Source organism: Osmerus mordax, chromosome 1 (assembly GCF_038355195.1).
Source record: "Osmerus mordax isolate fOsmMor3 chromosome 1, fOsmMor3.pri, whole genome shotgun sequence".
In the NCBI taxonomy this organism is placed as follows: domain Eukaryota; kingdom Metazoa; phylum Chordata; class Actinopteri; order Osmeriformes; family Osmeridae; genus Osmerus; species Osmerus mordax.
Window position 1 is genome coordinate 5,310,089 of NC_090050.1, and position 19,846 is coordinate 5,329,934.

Below are 19,846 nucleotides of genomic sequence, written 5' to 3' on the forward strand. Positions count from 1 at the left end.
GCCATGTTATTTTCCGGGGGTGTGGCAAGCTTATCCAGCTACACTTACGTTAGCCTGCTCTGGAGCAGGTTAGTGCTAATTGATATGTTACTATGGTGATTTATCGAAAGTTGCTTCCACGAACCAAAAAGAGGGGCGTTTTTTATCTTAGCCTGAAAATTAGCTCGCTAAACTGCTTAGCGAGCTACGACGAATACCCCCCTGGACGACACTGAACCTTTGAGGGTAAGTAGAGACATTTGGCTTTGGTGTTGTTTACAAAGTGGTGACTGGACAAAGACCTTGACTAAACTTGTTGTTGTGACTCAATCTTGAAATGGTTTACATATCTACAAGCACAAGAATCGTAGATTTCCAATGATGTATAACATGTGTAGTAGTCTAAAACATTTATTTATTAACATTTACTGCGTAGTAACTGGGGGAGGAGGGGGCAGTGTTTCGGGCCCGCGGGCGGACCTGGACGAAAAACAGGTTCTGAAAAGTGCTGCAGGAAACACTGATGGGTCTCATGCCTCATTGTGTAACTTACTGTCACATTGCTAATCATATGTTGATAAGTAAGGGTCAAGATGTGGTCTGATTGGTTGTTCCATGGATAATAGTTTGGTATAAAGGCAATTGTGAAGCATTGTTATATGGATTCTTCATCTCCTGTCCTACACTCCTTCTCCTTCCTCACCTCTTGCCTTCTCTCTGATTTACAATAATTATGGTAGAGTAGGTAAGATTTAAAACCTTAATTTTGTAACATGTTTGCCTTGTAATAGATTTCATTCATTTGAAATGTTATTAAATATCTATTTCATTTAACCTTACTTTGACCATTCTTGCTCTGATTTAACCCATAGAGTGAAAAAACTAATGCCATTGGTATTGGCATAATTTGGTTAATGTTAAAACACTGTTCAGTTTCCCCTCTTCCTTTAAACCACAGGGGAATAGTTTTGGTTGTTTGCCAATATTTAGAATCAGAATTCATTTTATTCGCCATGTATGTTATACAAACACAGAATTTACTGTGGCAGGGAGGTGCAAAACACTAAACATATACGAATCTTAAATTAAGTAAAAGTACAAAAGTTTAACTATTTCTAAGAGCTAAACAATCTAAGAATACAACAATTTAAATATTAAATAAAATATATAGAAAAATAAGAATAAGAATGAGCAGCGTGAGTTGTCAACATAGTGCAATCGGATACTGAGATAAGGTGGCTTATGCATACTGTAATTGCCATTAGATGGACTTATAATAGTTAAATAAGTGAATGAATGTCAATGGGAGTTCTTGGCCTTGTTGAAGAGGCCTGATATGGCAGCAGATCCACTATCTGTGTCATTCCTTGAAGCACTCGGGGAAAGTACTTGACGCGTGCAGGCTCAAAAGGTTTCAATTTCTTTATCTTGACGTAAACTTGTCTTTACATGAAATAAATGGCTCTAATCTTTCACAGTTAAGCAGCACGGTCAAAAAACTGAGTACCTCCGTGCCTCTGTTCCTTCTAACTAACATGCTCTCTTCACATGGTCGACAACGTGTCAAAATAAAAGTCTCTAATTTACAGAGGTATTCATTATGATAACAAGGTAATAAAATAATATTATTACAGAAATAATACACATATTGTTTATGGCTCTAACATTCTGGCCCCTAATTGTATAGTCAGGATGCATAACAATTACAAACTTACAACCAGAGCCATATCCATACCAATTCAATATCTTCTGTATATGTTAACTCAATGAATGAATCAAACATTTTCCACTGAGGCCTAAAACATCAGCAGTCCTTTTTCTGAATCATTCCGCTTCTTGCAACAGACACAGCTTGTTGATAGGTCTGTCCAACAGGCTGGACTTGGTCAGGACTTGAACCCGCCGGACAACTCCTCTTGAGTCAGGGTAAGTCTTCTTGACTCTTCCAGTCATCCATGTGTTTCTTGGGGCAGAACTATCCACGATGAGCACAAGGTCTCCCGGAACGAAGTTCCTCTTCAGAGCATGCCACTTCTGGCGTTCTTGCAGCAACGGGAGGTACTCCTGCGTCCACCTTGACCAAAACAAGTCGGCCATATACTGTATTTGTCGCCATCTTCTGCGTGAGTAGGTGTCGTCACGGCTAAAGACGCCAGGTGACAGCGCTGGCTGCTTCTTCATTAGCAGAAGATGATTTGGAGTCAATACTTCTAAGTCGCTTGGATCATCTGAGGCAGTAGTCAGAGGACGATCATTGATGATGGCTTCAACTTCGCACAACAAGGTGTGTAGGCCGTCGTCATCTAACACCTGCTGTTTCAACACAGAGTTCAACACCTTTCGGACAGTGCGAATCTGTCTTTCCCATATTCCACCTTGATGGGAAGCAGTCGGTGTGTTAAAGATCCAATTGATCCCTTTCTGCATTAGATCATCCTTTACCTTGGAGTGATCAAGCTCTTCAAGTGCCTCTCTGAGCTCTCTTTCAGCTCCAATAAAATTGGTGCCATTATCAGATCGCATAGTAAAGACTTGTCCCCTTCTGCAGACAAATCTTCTGATGGCATTTATGCATGATGAGGTATCTAAAGAGTGGGCCACCTCTATGTGGACTGCTCTAAGTGCGAGGCATGTAAACATAACCCCATACCTCTTCACCATGCTGCGTGCCCTTTTGACCTCAAAGGGTCCAAAATAGTCTACGCCCACATGTGTAAAGGGAGGTTTGTCTGGCAGTATGCGTTCCTCAACTAAGTCTGCCATCTTCTGTTCTGCAGGCTTGGCATGCAACCTTCTACATGTGATGCATCTGGATGTTACTGTGCGGGCAGCTCTGTTCAATCCAGGCATCCAGTATTTTTGTCTGACCTTTGCAATAAGCAGATTTCTTCCACAATGACCCATTTGACCCATGAACATTGCAGAATCAGGTTTGCAATGTGGTGATTTTTGTGTAGCACAGCTGGCCGTCTGGCTTCTTCTGGCATGGCTGACTTATTCAACCTACCACCTACTCTGATCACACTTTCATGCAGCACTGGGTCTAACCGGCGGAGCTGACTCGATTTCCTCACTTGTAAATCTTTACTTTGCAGTGAGGCCAAGTCCTCTGGATACATCTCCATTTGACTGTATGGAAGCAAATCGTTACCAAAATTCAAATGCAAATGCATTTCTGGAAATGCATTTTAATTTTGGTAATTTTGGTTATTTGCATTTTAATTTTCTTCTTCAAGAGTGCTCAATCTTTCACTTAATTAAAATGAAAAAGAAATAGACATTTGAGATTTAATTTTCAAAATATGCCCCAGCAAATAGATACCAAAATTCAATTTGAAATGTAAAATTTGAAAATTCAAATGCATGAAAATGAAAATGCATTTCCAGAAATGCATTTTCATTTTCAAGAACGTGGCTGCAAATCGTGACCAAAATTCAAATTCAAATGCATTTCCAGAAATGCATTTTCATTTTAAGAACGTGGCTGCAAAATCGTGACCACAATTCAAATTCATATGCATTTGCAGAAATGCAAAATGAACGAAAAAGCATTGTGAGCGGCGCAGCAGAGTGACGTCAGTAGCCGCTCTTCTTCAGCTCCCTGCTGACCGAGCTACCCATCTTGTTCGGTAGGGGGCGATGTGCACATCTGCATTGCTTTACATTGCGAATTGCCGGGTCTTTAGAGGACGCATCACAGACTGAGCAACTTGATGTCAAACAATGACTAAAACAGTGGCAGAGCTACTATTAATGTGTAAATCTGTGACGGCAGAGTATGCAGCCAAGCTCTCTATGACTTGTTCTACTCGGTCACGGGCATCAGACTCAGATATATTATTAGATTCTACCTGCTCAGCTAATTCTAACAGTGTTTGCACAATTTGAGTGAGCGCCATGATCTGTGATGCGTCCTCTAAAGCAGCGGTCCCCAACCTTTTTTGCGCCACAGCTAATTTGCGCTGCTAATGCATGCACATTCTGGGTTTGATGTGATCCTAGTTAGTGACTTCCACACCTAATGCGAGCGCGCGGAGAAAAATAGTTTAGGTGATTTGAGCGAGTTTTATGTCAAATAAACAGCCGTTTTTTCAATTGACAAAACCATGTCTAGTGAATGTGATGTATTTTTGTCTCTTAATTTTTCAGCCCCATCTTTAAGTTTCTTAGCCTGGTTTTCCATTGTTATTTACATTTACATTTAGTCATTTAGCAGACGCTCTTATCCAGAGCGACTTACAGTAAGTACAGGGACATTCCCCCGAGGCAAGCAGGGTGAAGTGCCTTGCCCAAGGACATAACGTCAGTTGGCATGACCGGGAATCGAACTGGCAACCTTCGGATTACTAGCCCGATTCCCTCACCGCTCAGCCACCTGACTCCTCGTTAAATTGTTACTAGCTAGCTTTCGATGTGTCAGTCCCACTGTTGTGTGTGACTATAAGCTACGACAGTGACACCCGAAGTGCGTTCCTTATATCCAGTTTAGGCCTATTCCATAATTTTTTTGATTGCTGTCACGGCAGAAAATCCCGCTTGATGTTGGAAATGGAAGCAGGGTTTTCAGTGCTTTAATGGCGATCTCAGGATAGCCTTCATCCAAAACACCAATAGAGTTGTTGTCTCAAACAGGCTCCATTGAGTGGTAACTATCACTTGTCATGTGTCAAGAGGAAGAGACGCGCATGATACTGCTCCATAAAGCCCACAAACTTGCTAAAAAATTAGTAAACACAAGTCTTTGCAGAGCATTTTTGCTCAGGGGAAAAGGCCCGCGGAGAAGGAAAGAATCAGGTCATTTTTCAGAATAAAACGTATTTCAGACTGATAATCAATTAAAAGGAAATAATGTTATTAATTCTTTTTTGTGCGGCCCGGTACGAAATGACCCACGGACCAGTACCGGTCCGCGGACCGGTGGGCACCGGTTGGGGAACGCTGCTCTAAAGACCCGGCAATTCAATACATTTCCCAGCACATTTGCAATGTAATGCAATACAGATGTGCACACCGCCCCCTACCGAACAAGATGGGTAGCTCGGTCAGCAGGGAGCTGAAGAAGAGCGGCTACTGACGTCACTCTGCTGCGGCGCTCACAATGCTTTTTCGTTCATTTTGCATTTCTGCAAATGCATTTGAATTTGAATTGTGGTCACGATTTTGCAGCCACGTTCTTGAAAATGAAAATGCATTTCTGCAAATGCATTTGAATTTGAATTGTGGTCACGATTTTGCAGCCATGTTCTTAAATGAAAATGCATTTCTGGAAATGCATTTGAATTTTCAAATTTTACATTTCAAATTGAATTTTGGTATCTATTTGCTGGGGCATATTTTGAAAATTAAATCTCAAATGTGTATTTCTTTTTCATTTTAATTAAGTGAAAGATTGAGCACTTGAAGAAGAAAATTAAAATGCAAATAGGATGATTGATTACTAATTTCATTTATGAGTCAAATAATGTAGCCACATTCTTAAAATGCAAATGCATTTCTGGAAATGCATTTGAATTTGAATTGTGGTCACGATTTTGCAGCCACGTTCTTAAAATGAAAATGCATTTCTGGAAACGCATTTGAATTTGAATTGTGGTCACGATTTTGCAGCCACGTTCTTGAAAATTAAAATGCATTTCTGGAAATGCATTTGAATTGTGGTCACGATTTTGCAGCCACGTTCTTAAATGAAAATGCATTTCTGGGTATCCATTTGCTGGGGCATATTTTGAAAATTAAATCTCAAATGTGTATTTCTTTTTCATTTTAATTAAGTGAAAGATTGAGCACTTGAAGAAGAAAATTAAAATGCAAATAGGATGATTGATTACTAATTTCATTTATGAGTCAAATAATGCAGCCACATTCTTAAAATGCAAATGCATTTCTGGAAATGCATTTGCATTTGAATTTTGGTAACGATTTGCTTCCATATGACTGAACCGTATCAGCACAAGTTCTGCATCTTTTAAATCTTGTACAGACAAAGCCTTCTTATCCACGGTCTGTCTTAGTTTCTTCATTTCTTCTTGTACTTTCAAGTTCCGTTTGTCTTGATCAGTTTCTGTCTGATCAACCTTGATTTCATATTCCCTTCTTTTCACAGCAAAGTGGTGGAGTAGATCTTTCACATGCAACATCCATGCAACAGCCTTCTTCAGCTTGTGCCAATCAGAGTAGTATTCCACCAGCTTCTTCATGGCTTCAACCTGGGCTGTACTGATGAGACTAACGAGTGCTGTCCTTCTGACTTCACCGTCGTCGTCATCCATGGTTCTTGGTATGTCAGGTCTGACAGGCTACTCAGATATGTCTTTACAAAGGAAATGTGGATCATGAATCATTCATTCTTTATGAGGCTAGTAAGTTTCACACCTGTACTCCTTCAGTTCTCCTGTCAAGTCTCCTTCTGGCCACCAGAGGAAACGGAGGAAGTCAGAGTCCTTGGCTGGTACCCTGACCTTATAAAACATTGCCTTTATATCAGCCATCATTGCCACTGGCTCCTCTCTAAACCTTGTCAATACTCCAATCAAGGTATTGGTGAGATCCGGGCCCTGGAGTAACTGGTTGTTCAGTGAAACTCCCTGGTAAGTCGCACTGCAATCAAAGATGACCCTGATTTTCTTCTTTTTGGGATGGTACACCCCATGGTGCGGGATGTACCAAACCTCTCCCTCCCTACACTGACAGCTTTCCGCAGGCACCTTCTCTGCATAGCCCTTTGCTATAATGTCGTGCATGAGGGCCTGGTAGTCAACGCAGAATTCTTTGTTCTTGATGAGTTTCTTTTTTAGGCTGATTGCTCTCTGTTCTGCCAGTTTGCGATTGTTGGGAATCTTCATGGACCTGTCCTTAACCCTTGTGTTATCTTCGGGTCATTCTGACCCATCAGTCATTGTGACCCACCGTCGTATTGCGACAACTTTACCGCATACAAAAACAAAGTTAAGCATTTTCTTTTAACCGTTGGGCTGTCTCAGACCCCCCACATTGCGAATGTTAAAAGAAAATTATTTTTATTTGTTTTTGTATTGGGTAAAATTGGGTAAACACAACGATGGTTCGTTATGAACCTTTGGGTCATGTGACCCGAAGGCAGCACGAGGGTTAAAGGGTAATCCAATACAGTAATGTCCATCAATCAGCTTAACAGATTGTTCCACATCTTGCATGAACTTTCTATCATCAAGAGACATCTATGTTTTGTCTTCACAGCTGCGCTCCGAGAAGTCAGAATTGAAGTGCTGTGTTAACATCTCTTCGATGCCTGCCACGGATATCCTGTTTGCAGTGACACTTCACTGTGTTGAGGTTCATCTTCATTCTTGATGGGACCATTTACTATCCATCCAATCGCTGTCCTGACTGCATATGGACCATCATCTTGACTATTGATAACCTGCCAAGGCTCTGTTGCCTTGTGAGCATTAGCACCTATCAGCAGGCCTATCTCAGCTTTGATACTCGGAAGGCGTACCTCCTCAAGGCAAGTCCATCTCTGCAGGTCCATCTGCTGAGGGATGTTCTCCTTCTTTACAGGAATTTCAGGCTGTTGATGTTGGAAATGAGAGAAAAGAAGAAAGGCACACTGTCCGTGTGCGTTTCTTGGACTTGAGTCTTACAGGAACAATGGCTAAAACACATTCTCCGTTTCCGGCTCCTGTGTATCCACACATCTCCTGTCCTACAGCACTCGTGATCTGAGCCTCGCTTGTGCTGTTCTTTCCTTCTTTGGCCTTTTCCTGTTTCTGTACGTGCAGAATGCTTGGATGTTTCAGCGAGCATACCTGGCATGTCAGCCTACTTGTACAATCCTTACTTAAGTGACCTTGTGTAAGGCAACCAAAGCAATATCCTTTGTTTCAAAAATTCAATCTTGTCTTTGTGTGTCTGTTTCTTGAGCTTTTCACAGTTTTCCAATACATGCTTCTTCTCACAGTACACACATGCATCCGGAACTTTAATTTGATCTGTCTTGGCACTTTGGTTAGAATGCAAAGGCTTCTGCCTTTCAGTAGCAAGGCAGCTTAGCACGACTCATTCTTTTTTATGAGCTAAAGATTGTGTATATGCCAGACTGTGGAGCAGGATGAAACGATAACAGGGTTCACCTTACGGCCTAACAGTGTTGACTGGGGAGTCGCACAGGGTGATGGGGGTGAGTGGGGCTGTATTCTTCCTGAAGTCCACAACCATCTCCACTGTCTTAAGAGTACGTTTTTCTGGCTACAACCAGGTCACCAGGTTGTCAGCTTCCCACCTGTAATCAAGACTCGTCCCCATTAGAGATGAGCCCAATGAGGGTGGTGTCGTCCGCGAACTTCAGAAGTTTGACAGACGGATGACTGGAGGTGCAACTGTTGGTGTACAGGGAGAAGAGCAGAGGGGAAAGGACGCAGCCCTGAGGAGATCCGTTGCTGATGGACCGGGAGTCAGAGACTTGTGTTCCCAGCTTAATGCACTGCTTCCTGTCAGACAGGAAGTCTGTGATCCACCTGCAGGTGGAGTCGGGCACATTCAGCTGGGAGAGCTTGTCCTGAAGCAGGGTGGGGATGATGGTATTGAAGGCAGAGCTGAAGTCCACAAACAGGATACTGGCGTAGGATGCTGGGGAGTCCAGGTGCTGTAGGGTGAAGTGGAGGGACATGTTAACGGCGTCATCCACAGATCTGTTGGTTCTGTAGGCAAACTGCAGGGGGTCCAGTAGAGGGTCTGTGATGGATTTTAGGTGTGCCAGCAAGGCGCTCAAAATACTTCATTACCACAGGTCAGGGCGACGGGTTGAGTCCTGTTGGCCTTGGCTTTTTGGGCACAAGGATGATGGTGGAGGACTTGAGGCAGCCTGGCACATGGCATGTCTCCAGGGAGGTGTTAAAGATGTTGGTAAACACCGGAGACAGCTGGTCAGCGCAGTGCTTGAGGGTGGCTGGAGAGACAGAGTCCGGCCCAGCTACTTTGCGGAGGTTCTGCCTCTTGAAAAGTCTGTTAACTTCACCCTCCTGAATGGAGAGAGTCGTCACTGTAGAGGGGGGGAGGGAGGAGGCCTCATGGGGTAGTTCAGGACTGTCCAATTGTCTTTCAAATCTACAGTAGAACTTGTTCAGGTCGTTGGCCAGGTGGGAGTCGTTAGTGGAGTGGGGGGGCTCTGGGTTTGTAGTTGGTAATCTGCCTGAGCCCTCTCCAGACAGAAGCAGAGTCGTTAGCAGAGAACTGACGCTTCAGTCTCTCTGAGTACAGTCGTTTAGCCTCTCTCACCGCCTTGCTAAACCTGTTCAGGGCTCGACAATAACGAATGCCCGATGGCCCGAGGCCAGTAAAAAGTAACGTCGGGACAGTTAAACTAGCAACTCACTGGCCCGATCGGGCCACTGCAAATTATTGATTGAAAACAAAATTTGCATTGTAAAAGTTAACATCCTTCATATGTTTTGCTAAATGCATAAATAACTTCAGCTTGTGGGGCGCACAGTTGGCAAATCAAGAGTTCAGTAGTGAGTGACGAGTGGTTGTCAAATTGTAATTATCTATTCTCGATAAATTTTTTAACAACTGGCGCAAGACAATAAAGTTAAGATGGCAGCAAAGTAGAGCTACGAGCTCAAACGGAAGCAATTTTTTTTCTGGAACGAAGATGCACTGTGTCGTCTATCGTATGTTCCCGTCTAAAGCAGACAAAAGTGGATCTTTTTACACAGGCATCGACAATTTTCGAAAACAATCCCTGACCAGCCATGCTAGCAGACAGCACCTGGTTTGCGTGACAGCTAAGCGGATGGTTGACAATCCATCTTCCAGGCCGTTGACCATGCTGGTCATGTAAAATGTAGATGCCCATCGTGTTATTGCACGACTTATAACAACGGCATATCACATAATTAAGACGGGCCAGCCGTTCAGTACAGTCGTCTCATGGGAGGTGCAGTTATAGACGAACGTCATGGTCTGGATCATACCTCGTTCCCCCAGCCTATTGAACTGCAGCAGAAGAATGGTGTCGACTTGGGTACTTAGTATCATACTGATGAAATGCTATGGAAGCTTTTATATATTAGCATTGAGGGACCAGAGGTTTCAGTTTCAGCCTGACAAAGCTGTGCAGAGATGGCTGTCAGCAGGGAAGAGAGCACGTCATGTTTGAGGTTAAAAGTCAATTGTTTGGCTGACTATTACCTTTTTATTTTTTATCACTAGAAATGTGATCTGTGAGAATTGTTCTTTTTATATCCAGGATGTGTTTAATAAATGGCTAAACATGTTAACAGAATAACACAACTTAGAAGTCTTTGGTTTTGTTGTAACAATGATAAATTACAACTTTTGGAGGGGGGGCCAGTAAAAATTGTCTTGGGGCCAGTAAGTTTCAAACCCATTGGCCCGGTGGGGCCAGTGCCAATTTTTTTTAATGTTGAGCCCTGCTGTTCTTCGAGTCCTTGAATCTGTCTCTATCCCCACTCCTAAATGCTTCCTCCTTCTCTGACCTCAACCTTCTGAGCTCTGCTGAGAACCAGGGGCCTCATGTATAAACAAAAAGCTTGCCTACGCTGGTTTTCACGCACACGGTGTGATGTATAAAGACTTACTTGACGTGAGAATGTGCGGGCCGTCACAGAAACCTTTGAGCAGACGTGAGAATGTGCGGACCGTCCGCAAAGTCTTGTCTGGCTCTGTAACATGGCGAATTCTAACTGAAAAGTGCCGAAACTCGCCAAACATTACAAAATAAAGTTTCCACTTACTGTCATACGTCTATGACTATTCAAATCACATTTTCATGATTTTTTTCATTAATGTGGATTATCACATCAAAATGCCAAAACCCAAACGGGAAATGCTAGCTCTATATAGGCTACTATTTAATCCGCCACCACTTAATAACTTATGTCAAATTTGAGGGTGTCAAACGAACGACAAATTCACTCAGGAAATCATGCTGTTACGATGCGCCACCAATTACGAGTTTTACATAGTACCATTTCTTCTTAATTTCTGCCATGGTCCGGTTCTCCGAACCCACAGCATTTACGGTCCTTTAATAATAATAATAATTGTATTTGTAATGCACTTTATATTTAGCTAAATCTCAAATTGCTACAGGTAAAAAAAAAAGGGTGCATGCGCCTGACAGTTTACTCCGCTGACTTTCTTATGTTGCTAATGCTTGATGACACACCGACAAACAGGACACATTTTCTCGCCTCCCCGTTATTGTTAGAACCTCGATCTCACAGTCTGTGAAATTGTTATTTTGTGTTTCGACATTTTAATTCAGACAAAGAAATGACCTCAGGAGCGCATTTATAGGTCATCTGCATATTCATTTATGGGAGGAGGCAAGGCGGGGTCAGTGGCTCGTTCACGTGCGGTCAATCTCACGTTGATTGTGATTTATAAAGGAAAGGTGCGCAGGACCTGGCGTACGACCGGTTTTATACATGTGAATATTTCTGTGTGTAGGTACTTTTCGAGATTTGGCCATACACCATCTTCTGGTATGAAAGCTGCGCAATCCTTTATACATGAGGCCCCAGGGCTTGTCGTTGTTGAAGTTCACCCTGGTGCGTGTTGGAATACAGCAGTCCTCACAGAAGCTGATGTATGATGTCCCAGACTATAGGTAGCAGTCGTGAACATATCCCAGTCAGTACAGTCCAAGCACCCTCTACAACAACAAAAGGGGTAATTGACTGCAAAACCAAGTTTACCTTGTCATAGTTGAATAACGACAGTTCGGTGGGTAAAATGGACATACAGTGAATCTCAAAAGTCCATTGACACCTCTTTCCTATCTAAATCTCACAATTTGAAACTGCTGCTGTAAAACGAGCGGTTTCAAAAAATCCACATTTGTGACGTCATAAATGTGGGTCCACCTTTTTTGGCTCTGGTCTGTAACTTTGCCATGCTCCAAAATTTGCTGCACGCTGCTCTGTGTACTTCCACAGAATTACAAAGAAGAATGTTTTTCAAGGGTATTGAAAATGGACTACGTTCGTAAATGCAGTGTTCCAGGCTGTACAGGGAATGCTGACACTTCCCAAGGAACCAAACACTCGACGGGGCTGTGATGTTTGTCTATGAGAATATCCCTGTGCAGTTCGACCCTCAATTACACATTTGCTCGAACCATTTCACCGAGGACAGATTTAAAAACCTGGGACAATGTAAAGCAGGATTTGCTATGAAGCTGTTGCTGAAAAGAGGTGCTGTTCCGACCTTATGTTCATCACAACCGCAAGCTGTAGTATGATTTTGTCGCTAACAGTTATTAGCAATGCTAACGTATCCTGCCTGTATCTAGCATAGGTAGAATGTGTGATGATTTAGTTTATTGGCAATGGGGCTAACGTTATTTCATGTTCCTGACTGTGTTTCATTCAAATAAATAACCTGTGTAGTCATGTAAATCTACAATTCACGATGCATGTTTGTCCAGATCTTTGTCAGGTTATGTTTTATTAGTTAGCAAGATGGCTAACTGAAGCTGAGTTGAATCACGGTAGTTTGGTTGCTAAGCTGTAACGTTATCCACCTAAGTGGAAACAACTAACGTTATCATTTCAAATGATATCTAGTCAATCTGTTGAAAACTGTTGTGTAGACACAATAGATTTATTTGTACGTTTTTATTTCAAGTCTCCACCTTCGATGTTTCACTGAGTGGTGTTGGCCGTGTTGCGTCTTTGCTCCGTAGCTTCACTCATTGTAAACTAACCAATCGGCGCGCAGCTCATCTATATATTCATGAGCATACCATAAAAGGGAGAATACCTCTTTTTATTCCAGGGCTATTTCACAGGGTGCATTTGGGCGCATAGAACAGCACCCGGGCCATTTTCAGCCCAACCAATGTTACATACCCTATTCGGAGACCTTAAGGAACAGTGTGAAATACCCAATAAAATCAGTAAATGACCCCTTTAAGTCCCATATCTCACTACATGTCCTCAAATCTCCATTGCACTCGGGCAACCCCCCACCACATCAAAATATTGTTACCAAAATGTTACTTACTGCAGCGCCTTCATTCTTCCCCTGTGAAATACAGAAAATAATGTTTAAACACATTGCACAGTACAATGCTGCTAGAAATAAAAACCTTCACAGATCCAAGTTGAGTTTTTACACAATTAGTATGGTAAAGGATTTATATTCAGAAACAGTACATTATAAAATGGCTAAAAGTATAAGGGCAACTGTTTTAAGATGACAAGCTATCAGTGTGACTATGCTTTTGAAAGACATTTATGAATTTACCACACTGCAAATCTGTATCTAGAAAGCGTATATCCTACTTTAAATCAAGTAGGTCCAGCTGGTGGCTGTACTGAATAGATGTGAAACTATTTACATCCAATCAGCTGTGCAATTAGAATGAGTGCAGTGTTAGAGGTATAATGAGAGCAAGTGTGTTGAATCTTTCTATGCACACATTCTGTGCCAGCTGATATGTGCTCCACTTTGCAGCAATTTTGTAACACTGGCTTGGAAAAGGCTTCCAGACTGAGCACAGAACACAGGAAAAGGCATGTTTTAAACAAATTGACAACAGATGGAAGACACTGACAATCGGTCCAAACAAATTAGTGTGGAAACTTCCAGCATGTATGGCGCCATCTAGTGGTTAAGGCAGGCAAGTGCAGACACCTCAAAATGTTGCTGAATGTTGAGTTCCAAGATTTAGTAAGTACTAGTGCAGTGCCCGTAATGTATGGAACACCGTTTTAGTCAAAATTAAATAAATAAATAGATAGGTAAATAAATACATACATAAATATGGCTATGAAATAAACCCTGAAATAAAAAAAAGATGGCAATAAATATTAAAATATAGCATCATAAATAAAATACATTTACTTATTTCAAAATGACGTTTTTGTAATAAATAAACGTGGCATTAGGAAATAAAAGTCCCATGAAATAAATAAATGTCTTTACAAAAACGTCATTTTGAAATAAGTAAATGTTTAAATTTATTGATGTGGGTAAATAGATTCAGCTATATAATTATATGATGCTATATGTATATATTTATTGCCATCTTTTTTTTATTTCAGGGTTTATTTCATAGCCATATTTATTTATGTATTTATTTACCTATCTATTTATTTATTTAATTTTGACTAACACAGCGTTCCATACAGTCTCGGCTCCAGAACGAATTAAATGGGGGGGCACGCATTTACAAAGCATGTACGAGTCAAAATAAGAGCAGACCTGCATATTCTGCAGGAAAGTGTAGCCATCTTGATATTTAATTTATAGCCGATACCAGTATTTCTTAATTATACTTTAACAAAATTATTTTTTGAGGGGGCACAGCATTCCATTTCCCCTTGCAGCCGACCCTGGTTCCACAGTAATGCATCCAATGATTAAGATGTCGTGGTTGATTTAAACACACACACACACACACACAGATATTCCTGGAATTATAGATAGAAGTGCAGTGTCAGTGCTTTTGATTGGGTGTTAACTTAATTGGGGCTTGTGTACACAGGTATAACAGTTTCATAATTTAATTAGAAATATTACTGTCCATCCACATGGACTATTAGTAAGCACTTTAATTCAGTAACATAACATTCACGGATCTAAACAGAAAATAAAGTATCCACTTCATATTGTCTTGCTGTGTGTTAGCTAGCCAATTTCAACGTCTCTTGTTGAAACACTATCCCTTTCAAATTTTTTATAAAAGGCAGAAATGCCCCTAAAATATATCTTTAAAGGATACAATTTTGCTGAAGAAATTGATGAGAATGTTTGACCTATAGATTGGTGCTTTCTTAACCAGAAAGGTTTATGTTACATTGGGATGTATTTGCAGTTAATATTATACAAATTGTGAAGATTATTCTTTTCCACCAAGCTGCTAGTGATAAGGGAATGAATCAAAAGACAGGGATAGGTATTTGCCAACTGATTACATCAGTTCTTTCTGATTTTCGTGGGAAGCTTTACTTACGGAATAAAGGTGAATGCCAGTGTAGCTCTGCATGTTCAGGGCTGGCAGGGAGGTACAGTCGTTGTCTATGAAAAGGCTCCGTGAGCATTTGGTGGTTTGGTCCCTTAAGAATGCTGAAGAAAATGTTTACAACTAAATGAGTTGTGAGTGAGCTGTGACCACAATACTTATAAACTAACCCAAATGCTAAAAGTGAAATAGGTCTGTAACTTAACTGCTCAATTCTATAATGTGGTCTGTTGTCTGTTATGTACGTCAGTTTCTGTGCTAAAGGGCTTTGCAACTGATTCTGAAAAATGTGTAAGTAAGTAGTAATTTTCCCTTTCTTCTGCAGCCAGTATCATAAATGATCAGTGTCTAAGAGAAGCTGCACTCGCATACAAAAGGTATTGGTAGATAATGAGGAAGATCTGAGAATAATCACTCTGAAAATCTCTAAGAATATGCAAATTAGGGGAGAGTTTGTAGACCTTTTAGGACAAAAGAGTGTGTATGTCTTTATACCTGCAGGGTTCATGTCAAGGCAGTCAGTTGTGACGGAGGGGGCAGGCAATCGTAATAATCCTTTGTTACCATTCTCTTCCTCTGTTACCATCACATCCCCATACTGAGGAAACAGTTGTGAAAGAGTAAAGCTCTCCTTATTTTTTAAGAATTTCATATGTTAAGATTTTTGGATATTTATTATTCTCAATCTTAAAGATTTTAATCTCTTGGAAATACTTTGTGAAAGACTCACCAGGTACTCAGACGAGGTTACTTGATCCATTTTGGACAATGTGCCATGGCCCCAATCAGAACTAAAGCTAAACTCAGCAAAACGCCTGAAGAGGCCATCAAAGTTCCCCAAACTTGGCACCACTTCAATGGCATGGTTGAGTCCTAATTCATCTTCAGGGCAGATAATACACATCATTGAAACACTTAATTATATTTTGGAATTATTAAAAAGATATATAGCCTAGATTATATTCCTAAAACAACTTAAATGTATTTAGGTAGTTATTCCTATTGTGCCTGGAAAGAGTGTTCTTTTTTTCAGTGTGAAAGTATATGTGTATATGTAAGGCAATTTGTTAGCATAAACGGCTGCATCCAAGGCATTTCCGCTCACCCATTCAGGCGTTACTAACATTACCTTAATTTGATGTACTTACAGGTTGAGAATTGAATGCACAAGATGTTATGGTAGACATCTCTCTGGATAAATGTCTGTATTTCAGCAAAGCCATCTGCAGTCTCCCCAATTACATAATAGGCAGCATCCTGATTGCAAAGATTTGTATTACCACTGTGAAAAAGACATAGATCAAAGGTCAAATTAAAGATGTATGATGAGCAATTTTGTCCTTTCCTATCCAAGTATGCTACCTCCAAGAGCAATTGCAGAAATAGGTACTATAACTTGAGGGTCCCCCAAGCGCCTCCCCGGTGAAGGACACTGTCATATAGTCATGCACAGGCTACAGAGGGAACACTAACTGTTCAGTGACATGGGAAAGCCCATGTTCCATTGTTGGCATACAAAACTGTCTGGAGTCTAGATAAGTATAGACCCTTTTATGACCTACGTCATAAAAAGGTATGCACGCGCATCCTGGATGCAAAAAAGCGGCAATTTCAGCCACAGTTAGTGACAGTACAAGTGGATTTTGGATCAATTGTTTAAAAAAAATGCCATCTTGTTGTGGGATGCCAAAACAGGTCAACTAAAATAAAAGGTCTCAATTTCTACCGCATTCCATCGGGGAAAAGACCGTTAATGCAAACAGACGGAGATTGTGGCTTCAAGCTATAAAAAGAGTTGACTGGAGTGAAGACATCATTAAAAATGCACGCATATGTGGGGGCGCATTTTATATCAGGTAAGTTCATTTTGTTTATGTTAGCTAACTTAAAATTGTGTTACTTAAATCTGATATAACTTAGTTGGCCAAAACTGCTCCCTAGCTAGCTAATGTTATCCATAGCTAACTTATATTAGCCTTGCAACTTTAGGTTAGCTAACCGTTAACGTTAGCTAGCCGTTAACTTTAGCTAGTTCATCGCAAGCCAGTTCATAGTACATTCATCTATTCATTGCATACAATGATACAATGATTGTGGGTTGAATCCGTGTGTAATTTACTCTTAGGAGAAGCCTCAATAAACTAGAAAGCCCCGACTTTGTCCCTTCGGTGTTTGAGTACTGTAAATCAAGCCAGAGACCCGAAGCTAAATTGGAGAGGTAAGGCGTGTTTGCTCTTGATAAGTTAGAAATTATCATTAAGGTCGCAGTACTTTATATCCTGGACATGCCCGCAGACAACGTAGTTATAGGCATCGAGTGACTTGAGTGACTCGTAATTTATCTTTTGTGTAAACAAATTCAATTAGGTATGTATAAATATCTGATCAATCCTTGATCGAATATGGATCGGTAAATTGGAATCCATCTCTTAATGTCAGTTTATCCAGGTAACTTTCAAGATCTTTAGGATTAAGCGAACGCAGGTATGAACTTACTTCCGCCATTTCTTTTGCACCCAGAATGCGTGCGGACACTACATGGCGTGAGCATTGTTTACCAACGGCGAAAGGGTCTGTTGTGTTTGGCTAAACTAGAATGCACTAAATTGAAAGTTTGAAGTGCAGGTCGATTTGGATACTGCAAAACTTCAGGCCTACACAGATATTCATTAAATTATTATGTGTGCTTGCTCTCAGCAAGGCACACTATTGTCATATCAGGTGTGTAGGGCAGATTTTCTGTGTACATGTACAGCTTGAGTCTCTGTGAGGTCAAGAGGTCATGCAGTGGAGGCCCCTCGCTGAGCAGAATATAGCACTCGGGCCTAGACAGTGAGGAGACAGTAAGGAGCAAAACAGGAACAAATAGGAACTTATATGATTAACGACCACTTCACCTGTTGTACGTTCTAATGTATCAGTGCACTGACCATGAGACCCGTTAAGGAAGCGATTCTGTGCATTCTATGTTTGAACATGCCTGACTGTATTTAAGCACGGCTGAGAGTTTTCACTCATGCGGATTGGTGGCATGATCCGACGTCGAGCTAATAAAACCGAGTCAACCCTTTTATAATTGTCGTGACTCTTTTCGGCCTGCCTGGACAGACATCTCATCCTATCAACTTGTATATGCAGTGCATCTGGAAAGTATTCACAGCGCTTCACTTTTCCACATGTTGCTATCCAGTGTTTCCCATACATTCAGGGTTTTTTCCTAGGTCAAAATTGGTCTTTGGTGCTCCAAAAAATTTATATATATTATTTTTTTCCCTTTTTTCTAATCAATGTATTTATTCCCAGGTGTTTTGCATCTCCCCCCCACCCCCCCAAAAAAATAGTGCACATATTTTCATCCTATTTCCCCTAAAGCAATAAAGTTAGGCTAGTTAAAGACACCTTACACTCAAAGTATGTTCTAAATGGCATAAATGCTGCCAATTAATAATTGACGTAACAACTTATTGTAAATGGTCAGTAGCCTAGCCTATCGATAAAGGTAGGCCACTCTGAAGCATACACTGCCTGCTTCATTTGATTTTGATAGGCTAAGCATTCTGTAGCAAATAACAATAAACCCACTTTTTATTAATTAAAACTACTTCAGCATAATAATGCACCTAAAATATAAAATTGAGCAAGGGCAGCAATCGCTATCGAATCAACAGACAATTTAGCTAGCAGGGGAAGAGTACAAACAACAAAAATCACCAGTTAACTTGATTTAAATTTGCAAGAACTATAGACTTATACAATAACAGGCTTAAATGAACTGACAACATAAGTTATACGACTTACAGTTCTCAAGGACGCACACACGCAATCTCAACTGCGAAGTGAAGCGTGTGTCCGTGCAATTCTCCGACATGCACTCTAACAATCACTGCTGATAGACGGCCTAAAATGTTGTACAGCCTGATTTCTGATACCGTGGCGGCAGAAATTTAGCCATAGAATGGGGAAACACTGCTTTCTCAGGAAAACGGCTTTGGCGCACGCCAACATTTTCTCTATGCAGGAAAAACCCTGACATTGATTTATTTGTGCAAGGACACCTGCAAAATATGAATATTGACTTTACAGAGTGCCTGGATCTTGAGATGATTGTGGGAAACTAAACCCATTCTAATTTGTACACACACACAGAGAGATTCCTGGCATTATTATAGAGATAGACCAAGTCCTTATTTGGAGGGGGAAAAACATATGAATGTGACCAACACTGGTGCTACCAAGATTTCAGTTGCAAAATACATAGAAATGGTTGCAAATGTTATTAGTCACAATATAGCCACACTGTAGCGTGTGACTCCTTTTAACAAGGAATCAAGGTTTCACTACCTCACATATTTTAGTAGCCTAACTGCCTTCATGACATCAAGCTAATAGGCTCTATTGCAGGTAGGCTACATGAACATAGTCCCCTAAACCGACAGCTATTACAATATACTTGTGGTAAGGGAGGGAACTTGATATGCTAAATTCCATCATCAACCATGCAAAATGTACGCTCACAAGTACTTGCCTGACTTTCTTTACAGAGCAGCTGTTAAAGAGAGACAGTTCTTTAGTACAGTCAGGGTCGCAGCAGCAGTTTACATCACATCTGTTCTTCAGTTGATTGCAGTGACACAGTCTTGTAACTGGAGGGGAAACAAATTAACATACCATGAATGAGCCTCATTTATCAGTGCATTTTTGTTTCATACATAAATCTAGGCTAGTATACCATGGTTGCCAATTTAAATAGGCTTACACATTTATGTTCTGGCAAATACAGCCGATACAGTAGTGAGCGCTGGTGTATGGAAGTTTATTGGACTCTTTATTCAAATGGTAATGCATGTTTCAAATGGAAATTCAATGTGCAAAGTGGCAATGCAATCTGCAATT

At 40.9% G+C, this 19,846-nt stretch overlaps 1 protein-coding gene across 1 annotated transcript in view; it reads right to left on the reverse strand.

Annotated features, from left to right (window-relative positions):
* Positions 1–19,846, reverse strand: part of LOC136943502 (tectonic-1-like) — a 54,903-nt gene that overhangs the window by 14,654 nt on the left and 20,403 nt on the right. Inside the window, exons 2-7 of the mRNA XM_067236851.1 lie at positions 19,479–19,596; positions 16,102–16,235; positions 15,684–15,835; positions 15,449–15,551; positions 14,945–15,057; positions 12,991–13,011 (exon numbers count right to left, since the gene is read on the reverse strand). Coding sequence (XP_067092952.1) covers positions 12,991–13,011; positions 14,945–15,057; positions 15,449–15,551; positions 15,684–15,835; positions 16,102–16,235; positions 19,479–19,596 — 641 coding nt within the window. The remainder of the gene's footprint in view (positions 1–12,990; positions 13,012–14,944; positions 15,058–15,448; positions 15,552–15,683; positions 15,836–16,101; positions 16,236–19,478; positions 19,597–19,846) is intronic.